We start from the raw sequence: 19,089 nt of genomic DNA, 5'->3' as shown, positions 1-19,089 counted from the left end.
TAGAAATGATAATTAAAACCAGATTTATTTTGTATTAATTTCTTCTTTTTTACCTACGATGTCGCATCTGCACTTTATAATCTATGACTGGATCTGTCACTCGTAACAAAAATAACACTAATAGCAAAATGTTAAAAACCTTGCATTTGGAACGTTTTTGAGTCTTCAGATTGCGCTCCAGTAACATATATGCTTCTTCTTATAATACTTAATTTTTACATCGGTAGGTGTTCTATGTGTGGTAGTATTGTAGCCTAAATGTTATATTTAACGTAAACTAAACCTCGTTAGTTTCAGTTATTTATTATTCAGTGCATTATTCAATCGTACAGAAAAAACTAATTACAAATTCGAAACTATACATTTTAATTATTTGTTTACTACCGTTGCGTAAATATTTATGTTCGTATGATGCTAAAGTTTTATTATTTCAGAGACAATATAAATTTCAACGCACAGATATTTCGTTTGCGGGAAATCGTTAATGACCCGAAGAATCGTTTTTATGATGTTTGCTTTGATCATAGAGCAGCATCAAACGTCGTTTATGGGGCAATAACATCGAATTCGATAACAAAATGAAATGAAAACAGGACCTTGCTTGCTTAAACTTGCCTTTAATTTATTTAAATTGTCTGAATTAGTATATTAAGTTTGAATTTACGAGAGGAAATCATAAAGTGAACAAGAGAACTATTTCTTTTCAACATATTATAATTAGTAGACCTTTTTTTTCGAAATGACTTGTTGCTGTTGGCTCATATGGCATTGACAGTGTCACCGGGTGAGTGGATGGTAGTTCGGAATATTAACTAACATTTCTATCATTAAAACTAATAACAGTTTTCAAAATTTTTCATCAAGATTCTTAATCTTACAAGAGCTAAAACTATTTTTTTACTTAAGTCATATTATATAATAATTAAAACATCGCAAAAATAAATATAATATTAACTATTTTATAAATGTTCAATAAATAAAACTATTTAAGTATTTAAAATAAAGATGTACTTTTCAATAATAATTTAAAAATATATATTGCATAAAAATAATTATGTACCTGTTTATTCATCAAATATATTTGTATCTTCCTACTTCACATAAAAATCTTAATTTACCCAGTAAAAAGTAAATATTTGATTAAGTTCGCTGGAGCGTATTCAATGTTTATAAATGGAAAAGGCTCAAGTAAAATAGCTTATCAAACTTGTAGGTAAACTTCTGAATTAAACAATTTGAATGTCAAATTTAAATAATGGACATTTCCAACTGGTTTTAAGAATTCATTAAGCGATATTCAGTCATATTGTGTATTATGTAATATCTTGCAAAATCAAACTTAAGATAAAACTCTATACCTATAGACCTACCTAGGTACAATATATTGTTAAACAACTTACGTTTAATGTCATGAATTTATTGCACTGACACTGACAATTTGTTGACAGCTATCAGGTAATGACAGATTCGTGTGTTTACTGTGTTTTAGGATTTATAGGTTATATATTTGGTTAATAGTAGTTAATATTATTTTAATATTCGCTATAAGCTTTAATGGAAGATAAGAGACCACAATTTGGAAATAGATTGCTAGAAAATGTGGACGAGGTCTTCAAACACAATGCTTGGTACAGTGTTTAATATTTCTATTAGATATTGTAAAAATATTAAGTTTCCAGACAAAAATGTTTCGGACTTGGAACTAACGAGACATAGGAAAAAACCACCCGGTGGCAATCGAAACCTTACTGATAGAAAACTACTGTATCTTTTTAATGCTTGGTACATATTATAATTTTTTAATTAATATTCTGTGAAAAAAAAAGGTATATATAAATAGTAATGTACCTCTTTGTTTTAGATTAATATTCACGATAATTCAAAAAAAATTCATTACTATTTGTAAATGCATATCTTTAAATATTTTTTACTATTCAGTTATCAAACTATTCACCTATTTTATTCAGTAGTTGAATGTATTTTTTTACATTATAGGGACAATGTCCAGTGGAATGCTGACCAAGAAAAAGCAGCAGCCGAGAAAGTTGAGCTAAATTCAATGGTCACATTTTCTGAGGATCGACTTAAAGACTTTGAAGAAAATGCTGATAAACATTGGGATGCATTTTATGATGTACACCAAAACAGGTAACAACATTGATAATAATTATTAAGATAAATTTATTAATTGAAAAGATTATTTAAAATAAAAATAAATTGTAGTTGTTCAATTTGGCAGAAGTCTTTTTATGTTTGTCCTTAATTTATTTTTATTTAATATTAAAATCACAACCTACTACCCCAACAACAACCTTGTGCTTTAGAATTTGCTTGCTTGAAATGCTTTAGAATAGACCATTTGTGTCTTACCCATGTACCACTCATTATTCTACTGTAAAAAAGTAATGCTTTGTATGGAGACTGTTGGAACATTAAGGAAGACAAGGAACATAACATCTATAATCCAACAGTTGATGGTCAGTATAATAAGTTGTTATTTCTTACCATCCAAATGATCGCATTGAGTGACTGCTTTCCTAAGCAAAATAAAAAAAAATGTATATCAAACATTTTAAATCTATAAAAATCTTCTTCATTAACATTGCAGATTTTTTAAAGATCGTCATTGGCTGTTTACTGAGTTTCCGGAGCTAGCACCTGACTACAATTCAGCTCCCATCAGAGTATTTCCAGAAGGTGAAAGTAATCAATCGGCCCCAGATATCACCAAACACAAAAATGAAGAAACACCTCATTCTAAACGTTGTATTTTTGAAATTGGATGTGGTGTAGGCAATACCATTTTTCCAATACTACAATATAGCCAGGATCCAAACTTGTTTATTTACGGTTGTGATTTTTCATCAAAGGCAATAGAAATTATGAAACAGAATGAACTGTATGACACAAAGAGATGTGATGTTTTTGTTTTGGATGCCACTTCTACTAATTGGCAGGTTCCATTTGCAGAGAACTCTTTGGATATTATTGTTTTAATTTTTGTGTTATCAGCTATAGATCCTTCAAAGTAAGTAAACATAAGATTTAGTTTTCTATTTTTTATTCAACAACGGTTTTTGACAACATGACAATAATTGCCTGCACTGGCTCTCTACTCTTCATACCACAATAGAGCAAATGAACACATTTTTTTTGGCAGTAATAACTAATGCATGTGGTGCAATTTCAGAAGAAATATAAACACCATGCTCTACCACCATTCAACATAAATTCAAAATCTTTCATTAATAAACCTGCGTCTCTTCTCATAAATTCTCTTAATTTAAAAAATAAAGGTAAATGTCCCTCAGCTGAGCCTGAGCCTGTGTCCTTTTTGATGAGAAGTTTGCTTAGATGGTAGTGACAGAACTTATTTCACCATGGTGCTCCAATTCGGGTTGGATACACTCCACTCGTAGATGTTCATCCAAAACATGCACGTTTCCTCATAATGTGGTCCAGCAAGCATGAGATGAATAAAAATATACCCAAGATAAGGACATGAAAATTTAGTTTTAATTTTGCATGTATTTGATACATAATAAATAATTTAATATTTTTGAATTTATTCACAATTTTAGTACCGTAGCATCTACTAGGAACATCTAACATTTGCATTTTGCAACAATGTTGTTTTCCTTCATTCATTCCATATTGAATTATCACTGTTTAACCTTTCAGGATGACAAATGTTATTGAACACATATATAAATATCTGAGACCAGGTGGCTTGGTTGTCTTCCGAGACTATGGTAGATACGACTTAGCACAACTAAGATTCAAGAAAGGCCGGTGTATATCAGATAACTTTTACGCTAGAGGAGATAACACAATGGTTTATTTTTTTACACAAGAAGAAATTTCAAGTCTATTCAAAAATGTTGGATTTATAGAAGAGCAAAACCTAATAGATAGAAGACTTCAAGTGAATAGAGGGAAGATGTTGACAATGTACAGAGTCTGGATCCAAGCTAAATATCGTAAACCTTACAATTAAGTATTAATATTATTACGTTTTTTACATTGAAATAAATATAATTAAATAAGAAGTTGCCTTAAATTATACGAAAACAGTTAAAACATATTTTAATCTCATGATTTTAAGAGACTGGTTGGAATTTGAAAAAGTATGGTTTTTTCAAAGAATTCATCACTTTTGTAACAACTTGAACTGGTGGGCCGTCCCAAGTTACTTTAACATCACTCAATAATTTCTTTATAAATATTTCGATTTCCATTTCTGCAATTCTTCTTCCAATGCACGATCTTACTCCAAAACCAAAAGGAAGTGTTATCATGGGATGGCAATTGCCATAATAGAGAGGATCTGATTTCTCCACCAACCATCTTTCGGGTATAAATTCTATTGCACGAGGATAATTCTTTTCCATCCTAGAGAGAAATTCGTTTGGTGCTATAACATCTATCTGGAATTAATAACAAAAAATGTAAAATAAAGTTAAATTCATATTTAATATAAAAAACTTGGTAATAATGGTTATTTCGTACTCCTTTGGGAATAGAGTATCCCCCAACAATGTGCTCTTTGGTCGTACGTCTTAAGTTCGCCGGCAAGACAGGAAATAATCTCAGCGACTCTTTGAGACATGCTCTGAGATACCGATTACTTTGTTCTGGTGATGTGATTTCTTCCCTTATTTTTTCTTGAGCTTTCGGATTCGTCGCTAAATTGTATAGAAGGCAAAGTGTTGTAAACGCCACCTAAAAATAATTACAGCAGTATGGCTTCCAAAATCACTTAAATATTTATAAAACTTCATACTGTTAGCTTTACATTTCTCTAAAATATAATAAGTAAAGACAAAAATGATTTACTGTATCGATTCCAGCGAGCAGCATTTCATTTGCCATCATGATAGCAACCTTATCATCTACAGCCAACAATTTCTCTATTACACTTTTATCTTCTTCTGGAACATCGTGACCTCTTTCATTTATTTTTCTTTTAGCTTTTTCTATAAATTTAACACTAGCTCTGGAAAATTGTATAGATAACGTTTAAAGTACGTTAAAAGGTAACCGGAACGACTTTAACAGAACATTTGGTTATCAACCAAAACCGATAAACCGTGATCATAATATTTTAAATACTACACAGTCCACCTCTTTACTATGATTTCGAACAAATTGGATGATAATAAATTATTTTTTGGCATGTTGCGTGATTATTTATCTGAAATTTACAATGGTTGAAATCACATCTTAAATTATCATCGAAATTGTACCGAATTTGACTAATGTCATTTTACCGAATTTAACTAATTTGATAATGTTTAAACTAAGTTAAGTTAAAAATCTAAACAAATACTTACTCCCATTGCAAATCTAATGTTTTAATCATTTTCTTGAAATTTCGTGTTGGATAATATCGCCAAAGACTTGGAAAAAATTCTAATTTCCACGAAAGTTCTAATATATCTTGTGCACACTGTATGAGAATTCGCGCAGGGTGATCGTTGGTTAAATTCTCTTCCAAGGATCCAAGCCTCGTCCCTAAACCAACAACAGCCACGGATTCTAATGACCATTTCGTCATTTCGAAGTCTAAGTTCTGCTTTAAATAATTTTCCTTTTCTTGTAATCTTTTTAATCTAAAAAAAAATATGTTTAAATAGATACTCACAACATAAATAAATAATCAACAATTATTTCAAAAACAGCGCAGCACGTCATACCTTGCAACCATATCTTCAGCAATTTCCTCTAACGCTGGTGCATACAATTTTACCAGTTTTGGTTTCAATAGAGCTGGATTAACTTTGGTACGAAAATCCCGCCATTGAGAGCCTTCTCTACGATCAAATTTTAGTACAATTTTTAAGCTTTCAAACATAAATGCAAATTTCATAAATAATGTTTCATAAATGGAAATAATTATTTAAGTAAGGAAATTATATTGGAATTGGGCAATAAAGCGGAATCCGATGTGTTTTTCCGAAACTTTCGTGCTAAATTGAAACTTAATAAAATTAAGTCGTAGAATACTATATTCTATGATTTATTTTACGGCTAATGAAAGGGCATTAACCTATCTTCTAATATCAATTGGTCAATAACTTGTACTTTATTAGGTAATATTAAATGGATTAAAGAATTATAAATTAACAATAACCTTAATCAACGACACTTACGCAACCGTTAAGCCGTATATACCATTGCTTACAGATTTTCTTAATTGAGTCCTGTAATACAAAAGCGTATCGAATCCTGGTCTAGATGGCAATATATCTTCAGATCGGTACACCTAAAAATGTTGTTTATTAAAGTGTTTATATTTAAATAATCTCCGATATATTATTTGTACCTGATCAAAATGCTCCGGTTCATACAGGATGACCATGCTTGCTCTAGAGAAAATGCCATCTAACTTAACTATAGATCCATATTTCTCATACAGAACTTTTGATAGATCATAGAAGTTTGCACGTAAACCAATTGATCCTGTAATTTTTCATAAGAAACAAGTTGTAAAGGTTTTATTAATGCTTGAAAAAATATAAATATATATAAGTAAAGACCTATTCCTGGAAGAAAATGATGTACAGGACCCAGAAGAGGTATTGAAGATAAGCCTGGTATCGCTTCGAAAGGTTTAATATCAATATTAAACGTTGATGATAATCTAAAAAAAAAAATACGAATGTACAAACTTATGTAATAGAAATATTAAAACACTAGACTTGTCCCGACTTCGCACGAATACAATTTTCGCGATCAAATTATTATAACCACGGAATATAAAATTGCCTATTTCTGGACAGGCAATGTCTGGACTATCTACATTGCTTAAATGGAAATATATAGTTACTTGAAATCTAAAAGATACCTTCATTTTGTAATGCAAAAGCAGAGAACTAAAATTCTTTCAATTTTGCTTAAATTAAATTAAATTTGTCTTAGTAGTATCGTAGATTTGTAATGTTGAGGAAAGTCGTCTCTCCCCTTAAATCTTCTACACCAAGACAAATATATATAATCGCATTTGTGATTAAACACATGTGACGCGCTTAAAAGGTACTAATATAATTCTGTATACTTTTCGTGGGTAAAGCCGCAACGTGTAGTACTGCTGGAGTGTACACTCATAATTAATATTTTGCATCCGTGCAGTGACGGAGAAAGAATACATTTCACTGCCCCTCTCTTTCCCATGGGTGTCGTAAGAGGCGACTAAGGGACCATCTGCTCATCTGGTGGTAGGATGCTAACATCCGCCTGGCTTGTTACCACCGTACGCATGGTGAAAAACTCGTGAAGTGACTTGCAGCCGCGTTTCGAAGTCAGCCAGCGTACAGCCAGTGCCCGAGCGAGTATTGCCGCGATGGGTGTTGGTCTAGTGGAGACGGCTGTTGAACCAAACCGGGGGAAACTGTATTGACCTGCCGGACAGGGAGACCTGAAGAAACGGCTGTTCCGCTGGCCGCCCGTGGCATAGTACAGGGGCCCCACCGTGCCTAACCAGCTCGCGAGGCTGCCCCACCAGGCCACGCATAATCTCGGGGTGGACCATCGTGCCGGTTGGTGACCGGAAGGTGGGGTCCCGGCGGCCACTTCCGGCGGGGTTCGGGGACCCTTCCGTCCGGCGGATCAGTATATTTTCCCTTTTGGCAACCATTTGGGGAAACACGCCTCCATACTTTGCCCATCCCTATCGTGGCAATACGTCGCTCGCTTCACGTCTCTTTTCCTTATTTTTCCAAATGGTAGCGCAACTAAGAAATAACGGTCGTTCAGCGGTGCACACCTCCACCATACCCACGCTGTTTGAGGTCGAGTTCTCTAACATCCGAGGACTCCACCCTAACCTCAACGCTGTCCACCACCATCTCGAGACAGCACGGCCAGCAATGTTGTTTCTCACGGAGACGCAAATACTCCGCCCTGCCGACACCAGCTACCTTAACTATCCCAGCTACATGCTTGGAGAATCTTTCAAAGCGAAAGCCGGAGTATGCTTGTTCGTCAGGGAGGATGTTTGTTGTCACCGATTGCGCTGCTTGGGGGACCCCTCCTTCTTCATGTTGGTGGTACGTGTGGAATTGGTTCGTCAGAGTCGAGTCTACGTGTGCCTCTACAGATCCCACAATGGTGACTTGGAGACAAGCCGATTATTTGACCATCTTAGTCGGGTGGCAGATGCTGCGCAAGAGCAGTTTTCTAACGCAGAATTGGTGTATTTGGGGGATTGTAATGCTCACCATGAATCATGGTTGAAACCACCGCCCATAGACATTGGCGATGTAAGAAATATTAACCATTCTTTACATTCCCTGTGCCTTTAGGTACACTGGCTTGCTCACCCTTTTAACCGTAACGCAAAAAATCATCTTTTAACTATATACAGAAATCCTACACGTTTGTCGATCTATCTTAAAGAGGTTTTAATATAAACACATAAATGTGAAAATTCTGATCATACATTAAGCATAGCCTGCCGGCTATACGCAGAATAGGGCCATAAATACCATATCAACACTTGGGTTTCGGATGAACCGAATAGAAACTACAAGTACAGTGGTAAAGAAACTATACACTGGCAAAAGAATTCCCACTAAGGATTGACATATAGCAGGCACCCGTAAAAGTCTGTCATACTGACCCCAAATAAAATAAACGCAAGAAACAAATGGCTGATCTTACAACGACTGCAAGTTTAAATTTAAGGACTACAACTTCTCTAAATGTTCTTTTAGATCTATATACTATATTCAGATCTTTTTAACATATATTTATTCTTTATAGTATTTAACTAATCAAAGACATTAAGATGATAGATAATTACTAATTTTTAAGCAAAAGTTTGACATATTCCTAACAGAAACTGTGTCTTATCAAACCGCATTGGTGCAGCGTGGTAAAATAGGCTCCAAAACTTCTCCACAAAAAGGAGAGGAATTCTTAGTCCAGCAATGGGACATTTACATGCTGTTACTTTAATTTTACTTTACGGCTGTACCTTTAATTTTTATTTAACTTATTGTATTAACTCATCACTTTTATCTTGCGCACCTTTGGGTACCAACTAAAAGCTTTCGCTGCAGGTGAACACTTAGAAAAAATCATAAGTTTAATTATTTTTTCATAAAATTTGAAAATAATAAATTTAAGATTTTTGCACTGTCTTATTAGATATTATGTTATCAAAATAATAAAACTAACTGACTTAATGAATAACATTATTTTTTTTAACTTAAATATCATAATTTATATGACTACCTATTTGTTTAAAATCACAACATATATTATTGTTATCCATATTTAAAATTAAAATAAAGCGTTACTTGGTACACGATGACTAGGTTTTGATTAATACTTTATATAATATAAAAAGAAACATACCGATAAGCATTAAATCGCTTTATAGTTAACGAATTACGTGTAAACATAATTTCACTTATATTTAACCTTATTTTATACAATCAAAACAACTTGAGTAAGCAACCGGCGACCTAATATACTAAAATAATACAATTTCGTCTATGAATTTGACCTTGAGATATCAAGACCAACATTATCAAGAACTTGAAAAGTTTAGATAACATAAAGTGCTATTTCAAATGATTTTACTCTGACAAATCAAATAAGTGAAATACTGTTTAATAATTTTAAATGTTATTTACTTAGGATTTTATTAATTTACGACAATACTGTTAATAATATTCAATTATTATTACTGATTATTATACTACTATTTATTTTAATGTATAAATTGCACAGGCATAAAATATTAAAATTATATTATTTATTCCGTTTTTTTTTATAATGCATGAAACTTATTTTAAAAGTGTGGTACTTTTAAGACTTAGAGATGTATTTTTTTATCTGTGATGACAGTTGACGTTAACATTAGAATAATGGTTGACACAAAAATAGTTTTGATAAATATTTGGAAACAAAACTAATTCAAATGTTAAAATGGTTGAAACGTGATAGTTATGCCCTGATTTATTTTCGGTGATACAAATCAAACTTAAATATGTTTTACAATTACAGAAAGTTATAGTGTTATATCTCTCTTTGTCATGAAAATAGTTTTTCTATATTATCGATCGATTACGAAAGAGTATTCAACTATATGTATGTTATTTTATACATAGCAGCCGATTTTAATTTAACGAGATCTTATAATATAATAGCGCTTACGCTGGTCTTCTATAGGAAGTTATTATTTTCGGTTTCCTAACGTGATAAACGAATATGTATTTACAAAACCGCTTCACAATAAACGTACGGTTTTATTAAATGTAAAAAGAGCGCTATTTAAGGTGAGCTTTCATCTAATAAATGATGAGATAACTTAACTGAAGTGTGCCTGGAATTTACGTCCATGTATTGTTGTTCTTTCCTGTGAGTATTTTTCTTTTATCTTTTCTCTACAACTGTTTTTAATTTCATCTAAAATTCGATATTTCCTTTGTTCATTAATATCTAATAATTTTCCTGCTTCTTTTAAATTATACTTATTTTATTTTTTAGTAATCTATCCTAAATTATAAAGTTATTAATGTGTGAATTATTTACATTTATTAACACAAAATGTTGGTAAATAACCAAAACTCATTAGTTCACACAAATATAATTTCGGTTCTGTTATAAAATTAGATATTCTAAATATAAACTAGAGGGTGATACACACCAGATTCATGCTACTCCAGGATGTTGGTGTAGTTTAAAGTAATTTTCCTATTCATTTATTATGAATAAACATAGATAATTCAGTCTATAAAATCTGTAACACTATGTACTTTTGATTAAAAAAAAAAGTAGATCATCAGTGTTGTATGAATATATATAATATGTTGTACATTGCTTAACTTAATAATAAATATAAAGCCAATGTAGTAACTCGTTGTATTCATCAATGTTAAAGTCAAGGAAATGGGACAGATATAATTTTATTTAGACAATTCCATGTTCACATGATATTTATGACAAACATCATTCAATTGAAGCCAATGAAATAAATCAAGAGCAATCTGCCACGATTGGTGATTCACGAATTACAGAGCTCTGTGCATATTATCACATATTTAGAGTAAATAGGTTACATTAATTATAATTACAAAATTAACTTCATTACTTACTTAATTACATTTTGTTAAATAAACTAATGTTTTTACATAATATTATCAGTACAATTTATATCCATTATTACATTTTTATACATTTATTGTATTTTTATATATTACATATAAGATTATATTCTTCATTTAATAGAGACTGTTTTAAAACAATACATGATTGTGTAAGAATATGTGTAGTGTAATTTGGTCACACATGTATCAAAAAACATTAGCATAAAAACAATCATATAATTAATTATTCATGTTTTTACTATGTCTGCTTTTTTATTATTAAATTAAACTCATAACTGTATTCTATTTTACAGTTAAAATCTAAATTGTTGTTTTATGTTCACAATTGGAATATATTTTCCTTGTTTTATCATATTTCCGTTTAATATTGAGCTTGTAACCCATTATTGACAGAAATAACTTTGTAAACCTGTATTAACTTTGGTGTTGCTTTTCATGTGCACATTTAAACTTTTACATTTATTCATAAAAAATATCTATTTTTATATGTTCAATTTACATAAAAGCCGAGATGGGCCAGTGGTAAGAACGCGTGAATCTTAACCGATGATCGTGGGTTCCAACCCGGGCAAGCACCACTGAATTTTCATGTGTTTAATTTGTGTTTATAATTCATCTCGTGCTTAACGGTGAAGGAAAACATCGTGAGGAAACCTGCATGTGTCTAATTTCATTGAAATTCTGCCACATGTGTATTCTACCAACCCGCATTGGAGCAGCGTGGTGGAATAAGCTCCAAACCTTCTCCTTAAAAGGGAGAGGAGGCCTTAGCTCAGCAGTGGGACATTAACAGCCTGTTACTGTACATAAAATGTTATCTGTTGTAATTTTTTTAACAACAATGTTTGACGAATGTTTGCTCACAATGGCTTTATTGTCTATAGTGGTAGCTTGATATTGCATTTTATTTTAATATTATGGTACAGTTCACGGCTGGGCGTCGGGATGGCGAGCATGAGCTCCACGCTCGTCGAGACGGTGTCCATCAACTATGAGGATTTTAACGAGAGCTTCCTCACTTGCGGCACTTGTTTATGTTAGTACACCTTTTATTAAGCACATCATTGTTTGTTAAATGGCACGTATCACCTACATAGAAGCAATATTATATGTGGATGAACCATACTGTCCGGCCGAAGGTAAATTTTTGGTAGAAGCAGAAGCCGAAAGTTTAATAAGCAATTCAGATCAAGAGTGCCTAAATGTGAAATTTTTATTTTTAAGAATATATGACTAATTACTAACTACTGACTTGCAAATTGACAAAAATAATAATGTCTACTATAATATTTGTTTACTTAAAAGTAATTTAATGATCACATTAACTTTTAGTTTTTCTCACGTAGTGTGAATATAGCAAGTAAACTCTTTTAAATCATTTCTAAATTTGGTCAATGAAATGCACATTTTTCGAAAACTGATTAAAATCAAATGGTAATTATTTAATTCATCTATAAATAACTTTAAGTGGAGTTCGCTAAAGAATGTTTGTACTTAGCCTTCTTAAGAACTTGACAATTAGAGCTACATTTATTAGATAAATTAAATAGTTATACGAAGTTATTTCATTTTGATTGAATACTGGCAAAGTTCACCACGTTCTCCTGCGCATAATATCTTCGATTGCACTCTCGCGCAATCGTAATATTGGTTATATTATTTAAAAAAAAATATACTAAAGCTTTGATTTGCTAAGAATAATATTAATATAATTAATACTTGATATTTTTATTTACAGGCACTTATGATGGAGGCGAGCATACCCCAAAGCTTTTGCCGTGTTCACATACCGTCTGCTTGCATTGTCTCACTCGAATAGCTGCCTCGCAAACTAGAGACGCTGGAAGTTTTAGATGTCCGATATGTCGGGAATTAATCACCATACCCCGTGGCGGAGTAGCAGCGCTGCCTCCATCGTTTCTCGTGAACCAGTTACTAGATCTAATGGCTAGACAGAGAAGAGAAGTCATACCCCAGTGCAGTTCACATCCCGGTAGAGAATTACTCTTTTGTGAGACATGCGACTGTGTTTTCTGTAGGCATTGTGCAGACGGACCCCATAGTGATACTCCCTGTGATCATACCGTGGTGCCGTTTTCTATAGCGTTAAAAAGAATGTCCGAGATATTGTTATATAGAGCCAATGAGTGCCTGAGTAAGCTCGGTTCGGCGAGGGATGCCGTAGCGAGTGAGTTGAGAAGATTAGAGGCGGCGGCGTCAGCAGCTGATGAAGCGATAGATAGACATTTCGCAGAATTAAGAGCCGCATTAGATAAACGTCACAGTGAACTTAAATCAGCTGCAGCGGCCGCAGCTACCCATAAAAGAAAGCTGCTTGAAGAACAATTGAAATTGATTGATGCTGAAAAAGCAAAAGTAAGTTACTAATTGATTTGTCATCAAACATTGATTAATTTTAATTAGTGACAAAAAAATAATTTATCGTCTTCAGGTTGAAGCTGAATGCTCAGGTCTCCAACAGCAAGTTGAAGTGAGAGAAGTGAGCAGTCGGGCTGCGGCCCTCGGAGCCCGGCTCGGGGACGCGGCCGCGCTCGCCGAGCCCAGGGAGAACGCATTCTTGGCGGTGGACTTCGCGCACAACGACGCGCAGCAGAGATTTGCAGAGGCTTTAGCGGAGTTAGGCAGAGTTAGGACCAGCACTACTTTCCCTGGCTTATGTACTCTGCAGTTAGGCAAGTATATAATTTTAACCGAAAAATAAGTAATATATAACAAATGTAGCATGTGAGAAAGCTCGTAGAATACTATTAAATAAAAAAATTGCGTGTCTTGGCTACATCGTGAAAGATTTCCTGTTTTTATTGGAGTATTTTCGACCTGACCGCAGAGTCGGCGTGCGTGTGCGGGTTGGAGCTGGTAGTGGTGCTGCGCACGGTGGACTACCACGGCGAGGCGCGCAGCACGGGCGGCGACCCCGTCACCGCCGCCGCCAGCCTGGACGACGCGCCGCTGCCCTGCACCGTCACCGACCTGGACTCCGGCCTCTACCGGTACTGCCACCGGCTGCCATAGTGATATGACGTAGCATCTAGTGAATAGTCATTTGTTCAGTCTATAATAAAATTTATCTCGTGCCCGGAGAAGAGGGAAACCTAAAATATTGAGATATATGAGTCCCGTAAGAGCGCTCGCCCGTCCGGCAGGATCTCGATGCGGCCGTGGGCGGCGGGCGCGGTGGCGGTGCGCGTGCTGGTGTTCTCGCGCGGCGTGCGCGACTCCCCGCTGCGCGCCGCCGTGCTGCCGGCCGCCGCGCCGCTGCGCGTGTGGGGCGCGCGCGGCTCGGCCAAGGAGCAGCTCAGCCAGCCCGTCGCCGTCGCCAGGTACGCGAATAATGAAATTCATATGTGATGAAATATCATTCCATAATGAGCAAACGCAAACTGTATTCATATGTATAAGTGTCCCTTTATATTTTTTTTCGATATCGCTGCCGGTTTTGGGATAAACTCTCTGACCCATAAACTTGGTTACAAGACATTAAAAATCAATTTATTTCTTAAAAGTAAATTAAAAGCGTTTTATTATCATAATTTATTGTATAATCTATGCAATAATTTTAAATAGTTTTTCGCCTTTATAAATTTATTATTTTATAAATTTATATATATATTATATTGCATTATATATATATATATATATATATATATATATATATATATATATATATATATATATGCTATATTATATTCTGGACTTAATTGTAAAAAAAAAAAATATTTTTATTAAAATGCTGTGATTATTACTTTTATTTTTTCCAGATGTCCGAAACGTCGCGAAATTTATGTTCTCGATGCTGGAAACTCCAGAGTAAAAGTGTTAGATGATGAGACGTTTGCTTTCAAAACACATATTGTGAATGACGGTAAATACTTTTAACTATTTATTTAATTGTAATAAATTTCCTGGTGGGCTACACTACCACTCCGCTACCACTCTCTCGACTCAGTTTTTCTAACATCAAACAGCAATAATGTGTCCCAGTTTCTACACATAATGGCATGGATGGCAACAATAACGAATATTATAAATGCGAAATGACAACCCTAACAAATGTTATGAAGTGAGTTTGTTTATTTCTTTGTGACGCTTTCACGTTTTAACAACTCAACCGATCATCATGAAATATTGCATAAACGTTCTCAGGGATGAAGAAAAAAAATAGAATATTTTAAAATCTGCACAACGACCCCCCATCCCACCATCCCCCCTTCCTGAAAAAGGAGTTAAACCGCTGGTGGAATAAGTTATAAATAAGAGCAATAAATTAATTAGTGTTGTATCATGAATTATACGTTGCAGGGTTGGCGGGACGAAGTTGTACAGGGATAGCGGTAACGTCTGAAGGCGTCGTTGTCGTTAACTGGCGAACAAGAACACTCACGGAGGTGAGAGAAATTTATTGTTTTATCTAGTGTGATTAAGTATTATCATATAATGTGCCTTTACTTGTGACATCGTCTAATAATACCCTTACTTAAATTAGATTTTGTTTTAAATAACATTTCTCAATTTGTCCACTGTATCATCACACGAGGGTGGAGTAAAATACACGCCATTCGTTACAATAGACATATTTTGGCTTATAGTACAACATGTTGGTTATGGTTTAAATTAAATATAAGAAAAAATAGTTTCCCGGCATTTCTTTATGTAACGTGTATTTTAATAGTTACTGCAATGTGCTATAATCGTGAAACGAGTGCTAAATCTATAAACAAAGCACCAGGCTTCTCGAGTAATACTCGAAAAAGCCTGGTATTTAACGAGTCTTTCCGGCAGATCAACAGCTCGGGCGGCACGGTGCGCACCATCCGCTCGGAGCGGCTCGTGGAGCCCGTGTGCGTCGCCGCGCACGCGCCGTCGCGCCGCCTCGCCGTCGCCGACAACGGCGCGCGCGCCGTGTTCGTGTTCGACACGCACGGGAACATCGAGCGGGAGGTGAGCGGACCGCACTGCACTACTACACGATCATATATTTTGTCAACGGTAACGCACGTCGTATGTTCCCAATATCTATTTACAGGTCGGTAACGGCGATTTGGGCCTCGTGGGCGGCCTGGCGCTGACGGAGGACATGATCGTGGTGGCGGACGTGGCGGTGCGAGTGTACGATTCGGAAGGAAACTTGCAAACTACCCTGGCGCCCATACCTAAAGGTAGACGAGTGAAAATTAGCGGTCTTCCCTTCCTTCGAGCGGTATCTCGTATCGAAAAAAGTAATATAATCGTTACTCCGTGTCGAGGTCGCGGAGGATACGGCGGCATCGCGCTGGAGTACACGGACAGCGGCTGGCACATCGTGTGCGCGCGCTCCGTGCGCGGGCGGCCGGCGCTCGTGGTGCTGGAGGCGCGCGGCGCGGGCCGCGTGCTGGCCGCGTGCGAGCTGGCCGAGCGCCGCCCGCGCCGCGTGGCCGGCCTCGCGCTGCTGCCCGGCCGCCGCGCGCTGCTCGCCGACCTCGCCGGCGACTGCCTGCGCCTGCACACGTACTGGTGAGCGGTGAGTGCGCGTCCCCGTCTCCACACTACGGCTGAACGGCGGGCGGGGCTTGACTAATAAAGTGTTATTTTTCCAGGTGAGCCGTCGAACGACGAAGAGAAGTGAGCCGCCCGGAGGCGAATCGTAAACGAATTTCATGCTAGTCCAATATTGTAACTGAGAATCGAACTTGGCCATAATCTCGGACTACGAGGGAGGTACTCGTACCAAAGTCATTAGAGCCGCGAGTCGGCGCTATTAATACGATATTCGTAGTACTTACAGTATTTATTTCATTAAGTGTCCTTAGTTATATTATTTTTAGTTTTTTTTTTTTTTTATTGACGTCGGTATTCGATGTCGTTATTTCTTTTCGCGACTGATTTATTTTGCGGCGTACTTTGTTAACTTGGCGCTGTTCGGTGAACGCATTAGTAATGTACTTTATGTGAACTTTATTTATTTGTTCATGTTACGAGTTTTTATTTGCGATCTTATTTTTACGACCGCGATTTATATATCTGTTTGACATACAGAGTCTAAATTAATCCACGCAATAAACATCGTACTAAATGTACGTAAATATGTATTAAAGATCGGCCGCAATCGATTTACAATCCTTAACATCGAAATACGACTATGTTAATAATGAAACAAGCAATAAAAACTTAGTAATCACTGTTTGCCATATATCGCTATAAAGAAACTCATGACAATATTTAGTAACGCGTGAATACGTAATCATTGCATGTGAGAAATCGTGGCTGTCATATCGTTATTCAACGTTAGTGTAAACATGTTCGAGACAATATTATTAAGTGGACCAATATCTGAATTATGTTTAAATGTTACGTTTATATTTAATATATAACGTCCGCCTTTTATACAAAATTAATTGGCAAACATTTTGAGATATATAAAGCTTGGTGTAGCGTGTTTCCGTTGTTTTATCGCTTTGTTTGTAAGAAATATTTAGTTTACAAGTAAAAAGTCCCACTGTGGTCCCACAGCTACCTTCTCTTTTCTTAAGAAGATATATTGGTCTTTTGTGCGAATAACTTGAAATACCAAAATCGTTCGTGTACCGTTCCATACAAATGATTGTCTTATTTGACAAATGGGTAGAAATCATACATAGTTTGTCATATTTGTGCCTGTAATAATAACGGCGTATTCGCCCGTCTAGCTGGAATAGAAGAACGACACACTCAAGTATTGCTGTTTGGCATTAAAATATCCTTTACACATTGCCGTGTTCGAATCATAAATGCAAATTCGCGAACGCGCTACACCATTAAAAGAGCTAAGATATTTGCCAAATTATTGAAAAAGCACACCCAACGGTGAATTCGAATGTGAAATTGACAACGCAAATGAAATATCGCCAAACGACATTGACGAGTTGAGAAATTATATTAGAGCGAGAAAACATGCCATGAGCAACCACTTACAAAAAAAAAAAGGTTAAAAACATCTATTAAAATTTTTGTAAAATTTCGCTCTAGTAATATATCTAATATTACTATGCGATTGTTATCCAAATTATTCGGTCGGTCCAATTTGCAACCGCACCCTCCAAGAAAAGAGATAGTTGCCTTTCCAACATACTTATGCTGATGAATTAGCTTACTCTACTATATTGTGAGTGAGCTTAACCTTTTTTTTTAACGCTGGAAATACGCATTAGGGTCCGTTCACACAGACCGGCTCGGAGAGCATCGGCCTGCTTTTTTCTTTTCACACAGACCGGGTCGTATACGCTTGGAATTGGCCGGAGCGGAGCCGCCAACTATTTCACATCGACCGGCTGGAAGAGATCTGAAAGCGGGTGCGAGCGAGAAAGAGCACGCAAGCGGAGCCGGTCGGCTCCTTTTATTACTTCACACGAAGCGCGTTCAGGCATTTTTAATGACAAAAAAGGTGCAAATGCAAAAATAAACTTTACTACAATCACTCAAAACACTGTTTCCAACGTGATAAAAATCTGCTCTCCTCTCCGAGCCGGTCTGTGTGAACGGACCCTTACGCGTTTTCTCCGGTCTTTTTCGGCGGAGCGGATCTGCAGCGGCATCTTCTTCCGTTCCCGCTCCGGAGTGAGCCTTACCTTACAAATACCTTAACCAGCCAGAGTTGTGATTTCGCTCTTATATAATAATTCTACTCATTAATATCGAACGAATTTATTTTTGAAGAACGTAATTCAGAATTGGCACCTTAATTACTTTTATAATATAAGTCTATAGTCATCTATACAAATATCATAATGAATTTAAAAATACTCAGTCTGAAATAGATAACTCAAAAATGCATTCACAAAACTTTTTAGATTAATTAAAATTATACAGTTCTGGATAAGATGAAGCTAATTATTACATTGCAGAAGCATATTGATAAGGTGCATATAAAATCATTTAAAAAAATAGGAAAATAATTCAAATAATTCAAACGAATTGTTTTTGATTCATACTATACTGA

The 19,089-nt window shown here is 35.5% G+C and overlaps 3 protein-coding genes across 5 annotated transcripts; 2 read left to right on the top strand and 1 right to left on the bottom strand.

Moving 5' to 3' along the window:
* The first annotated feature begins 1,484 nt into the window (after positions 1–1,484).
* On the top strand, positions 1,485–3,997 carry LOC126774013 (methyltransferase-like protein). 2 transcript variants are annotated; one of them, XM_050495306.1, is made up of 4 exons: positions 1,485–1,628; positions 1,996–2,148; positions 2,609–3,028; positions 3,682–3,997. In XM_050495306.1, exons 1-4 carry the CDS (start codon positions 1,555–1,557, stop codon positions 3,995–3,997), a joined length of 963 nt encoding a protein of 320 aa, XP_050351263.1. In that variant the 5' UTR covers positions 1,485–1,554. The 2 variants fall into 2 exon arrangements, with proteins under 2 accessions (XP_050351263.1, XP_050351262.1); XM_050495305.1 differs by having other exon boundaries at positions 1,547–1,782.
* A 63-nt stretch (positions 3,998–4,060) lies between these two features.
* Positions 4,061–9,517, bottom strand: LOC126774003 (cytochrome P450 CYP12A2-like). The gene is made up of 9 exons (XM_050495290.1): positions 9,361–9,517; positions 6,540–6,643; positions 6,326–6,462; positions 6,153–6,265; positions 5,697–5,813; positions 5,334–5,612; positions 4,837–4,996; positions 4,510–4,722; positions 4,061–4,427 (listed from the first exon to the last, which is right to left on the bottom strand). The coding sequence occupies exons 1-9, from the start codon at positions 9,405–9,407 to the stop codon at positions 4,101–4,103; spliced, it is 1,497 nt and encodes a 498-aa protein (XP_050351247.1). The 5' UTR covers positions 9,408–9,517; the 3' UTR covers positions 4,061–4,100.
* A 385-nt stretch (positions 9,518–9,902) lies between these two features.
* Positions 9,903–18,122, top strand: LOC126773991 (tripartite motif-containing protein 2-like). Of its 2 annotated transcripts, none has more exons than XM_050495272.1 (12): positions 9,903–10,286; positions 12,044–12,153; positions 12,856–13,493; positions 13,570–13,810; positions 13,966–14,128; positions 14,282–14,458; positions 14,897–15,000; positions 15,438–15,523; positions 15,918–16,076; positions 16,162–16,294; positions 16,382–16,635; positions 16,712–18,122. In XM_050495272.1, the coding sequence occupies exons 2-11, from the start codon at positions 12,063–12,065 to the stop codon at positions 16,630–16,632; spliced, it is 2,043 nt and encodes a 680-aa protein (XP_050351229.1). In that variant the 5' UTR covers positions 9,903–10,286; positions 12,044–12,062; the 3' UTR covers positions 16,633–16,635; positions 16,712–18,122. The 2 variants fall into 2 exon arrangements, with proteins under 2 accessions (XP_050351229.1, XP_050351228.1); XM_050495271.1 differs by having other exon boundaries at positions 9,903–10,368.
* The last annotated feature ends 967 nt before the right edge of the window (positions 18,123–19,089 follow it).

The sequence above is a fragment of the Nymphalis io genome, chromosome 15, assembly GCF_905147045.1.
Source record: "Nymphalis io chromosome 15, ilAglIoxx1.1, whole genome shotgun sequence".
NCBI lineage: Eukaryota > Metazoa > Arthropoda > Insecta > Lepidoptera > Nymphalidae > Nymphalis > Nymphalis io.
Note: the sequence above shows the minus strand (reverse complement) of the source record. Positions and strands in the feature narration are given on the sequence as shown.

Coding starts and splice junctions, on each gene's coding strand:
- LOC126773991 (XM_050495271.1), top strand. CDS start 10,349: ATGTATTGTTGTTCTTTCCT. Junction 15,524..15,917: donor GAACAAGAACACTCACGGAG/GTGAGAGAAATT, acceptor TCTTTCCGGCAG/ATCAACAGCTCGGGCGGCAC. Junction 16,077..16,161: donor ACGGGAACATCGAGCGGGAG/GTGAGCGGACCG, acceptor ATCTATTTACAG/GTCGGTAACGGCGATTTGGG.
- LOC126774013 (XM_050495305.1), top strand. CDS start 1,598: ATGTGGACGAGGTCTTCAAACACAATGCTTGGTACAGTGTTTAATATT. Junction 2,149..2,608: donor TATGATGTACACCAAAACAG/GTAACAACATTG, acceptor TTAACATTGCAG/ATTTTTTAAAGATCGTCATT. Junction 3,029..3,681: donor TCAGCTATAGATCCTTCAAA/GTAAGTAAACAT, acceptor TTAACCTTTCAG/GATGACAAATGTTATTGAAC.
- LOC126774003 (XM_050495290.1), bottom strand. CDS start 9,407: ATGTTTACACGTAATTCGTTAACTATAAAGCGATTTAATGCTTATCG. Junction 5,814..6,152: donor ATATACGGCTTAACGGTTGC/GTAAGTGTCGTT, acceptor ATTTGATCGTAG/AGAAGGCTCTCAATGGCGGG. Junction 5,613..5,696: donor GCTGAAGATATGGTTGCAAG/GTATGACGTGCT, acceptor ATTTTTTTTTAG/ATTAAAAAGATTACAAGAAA.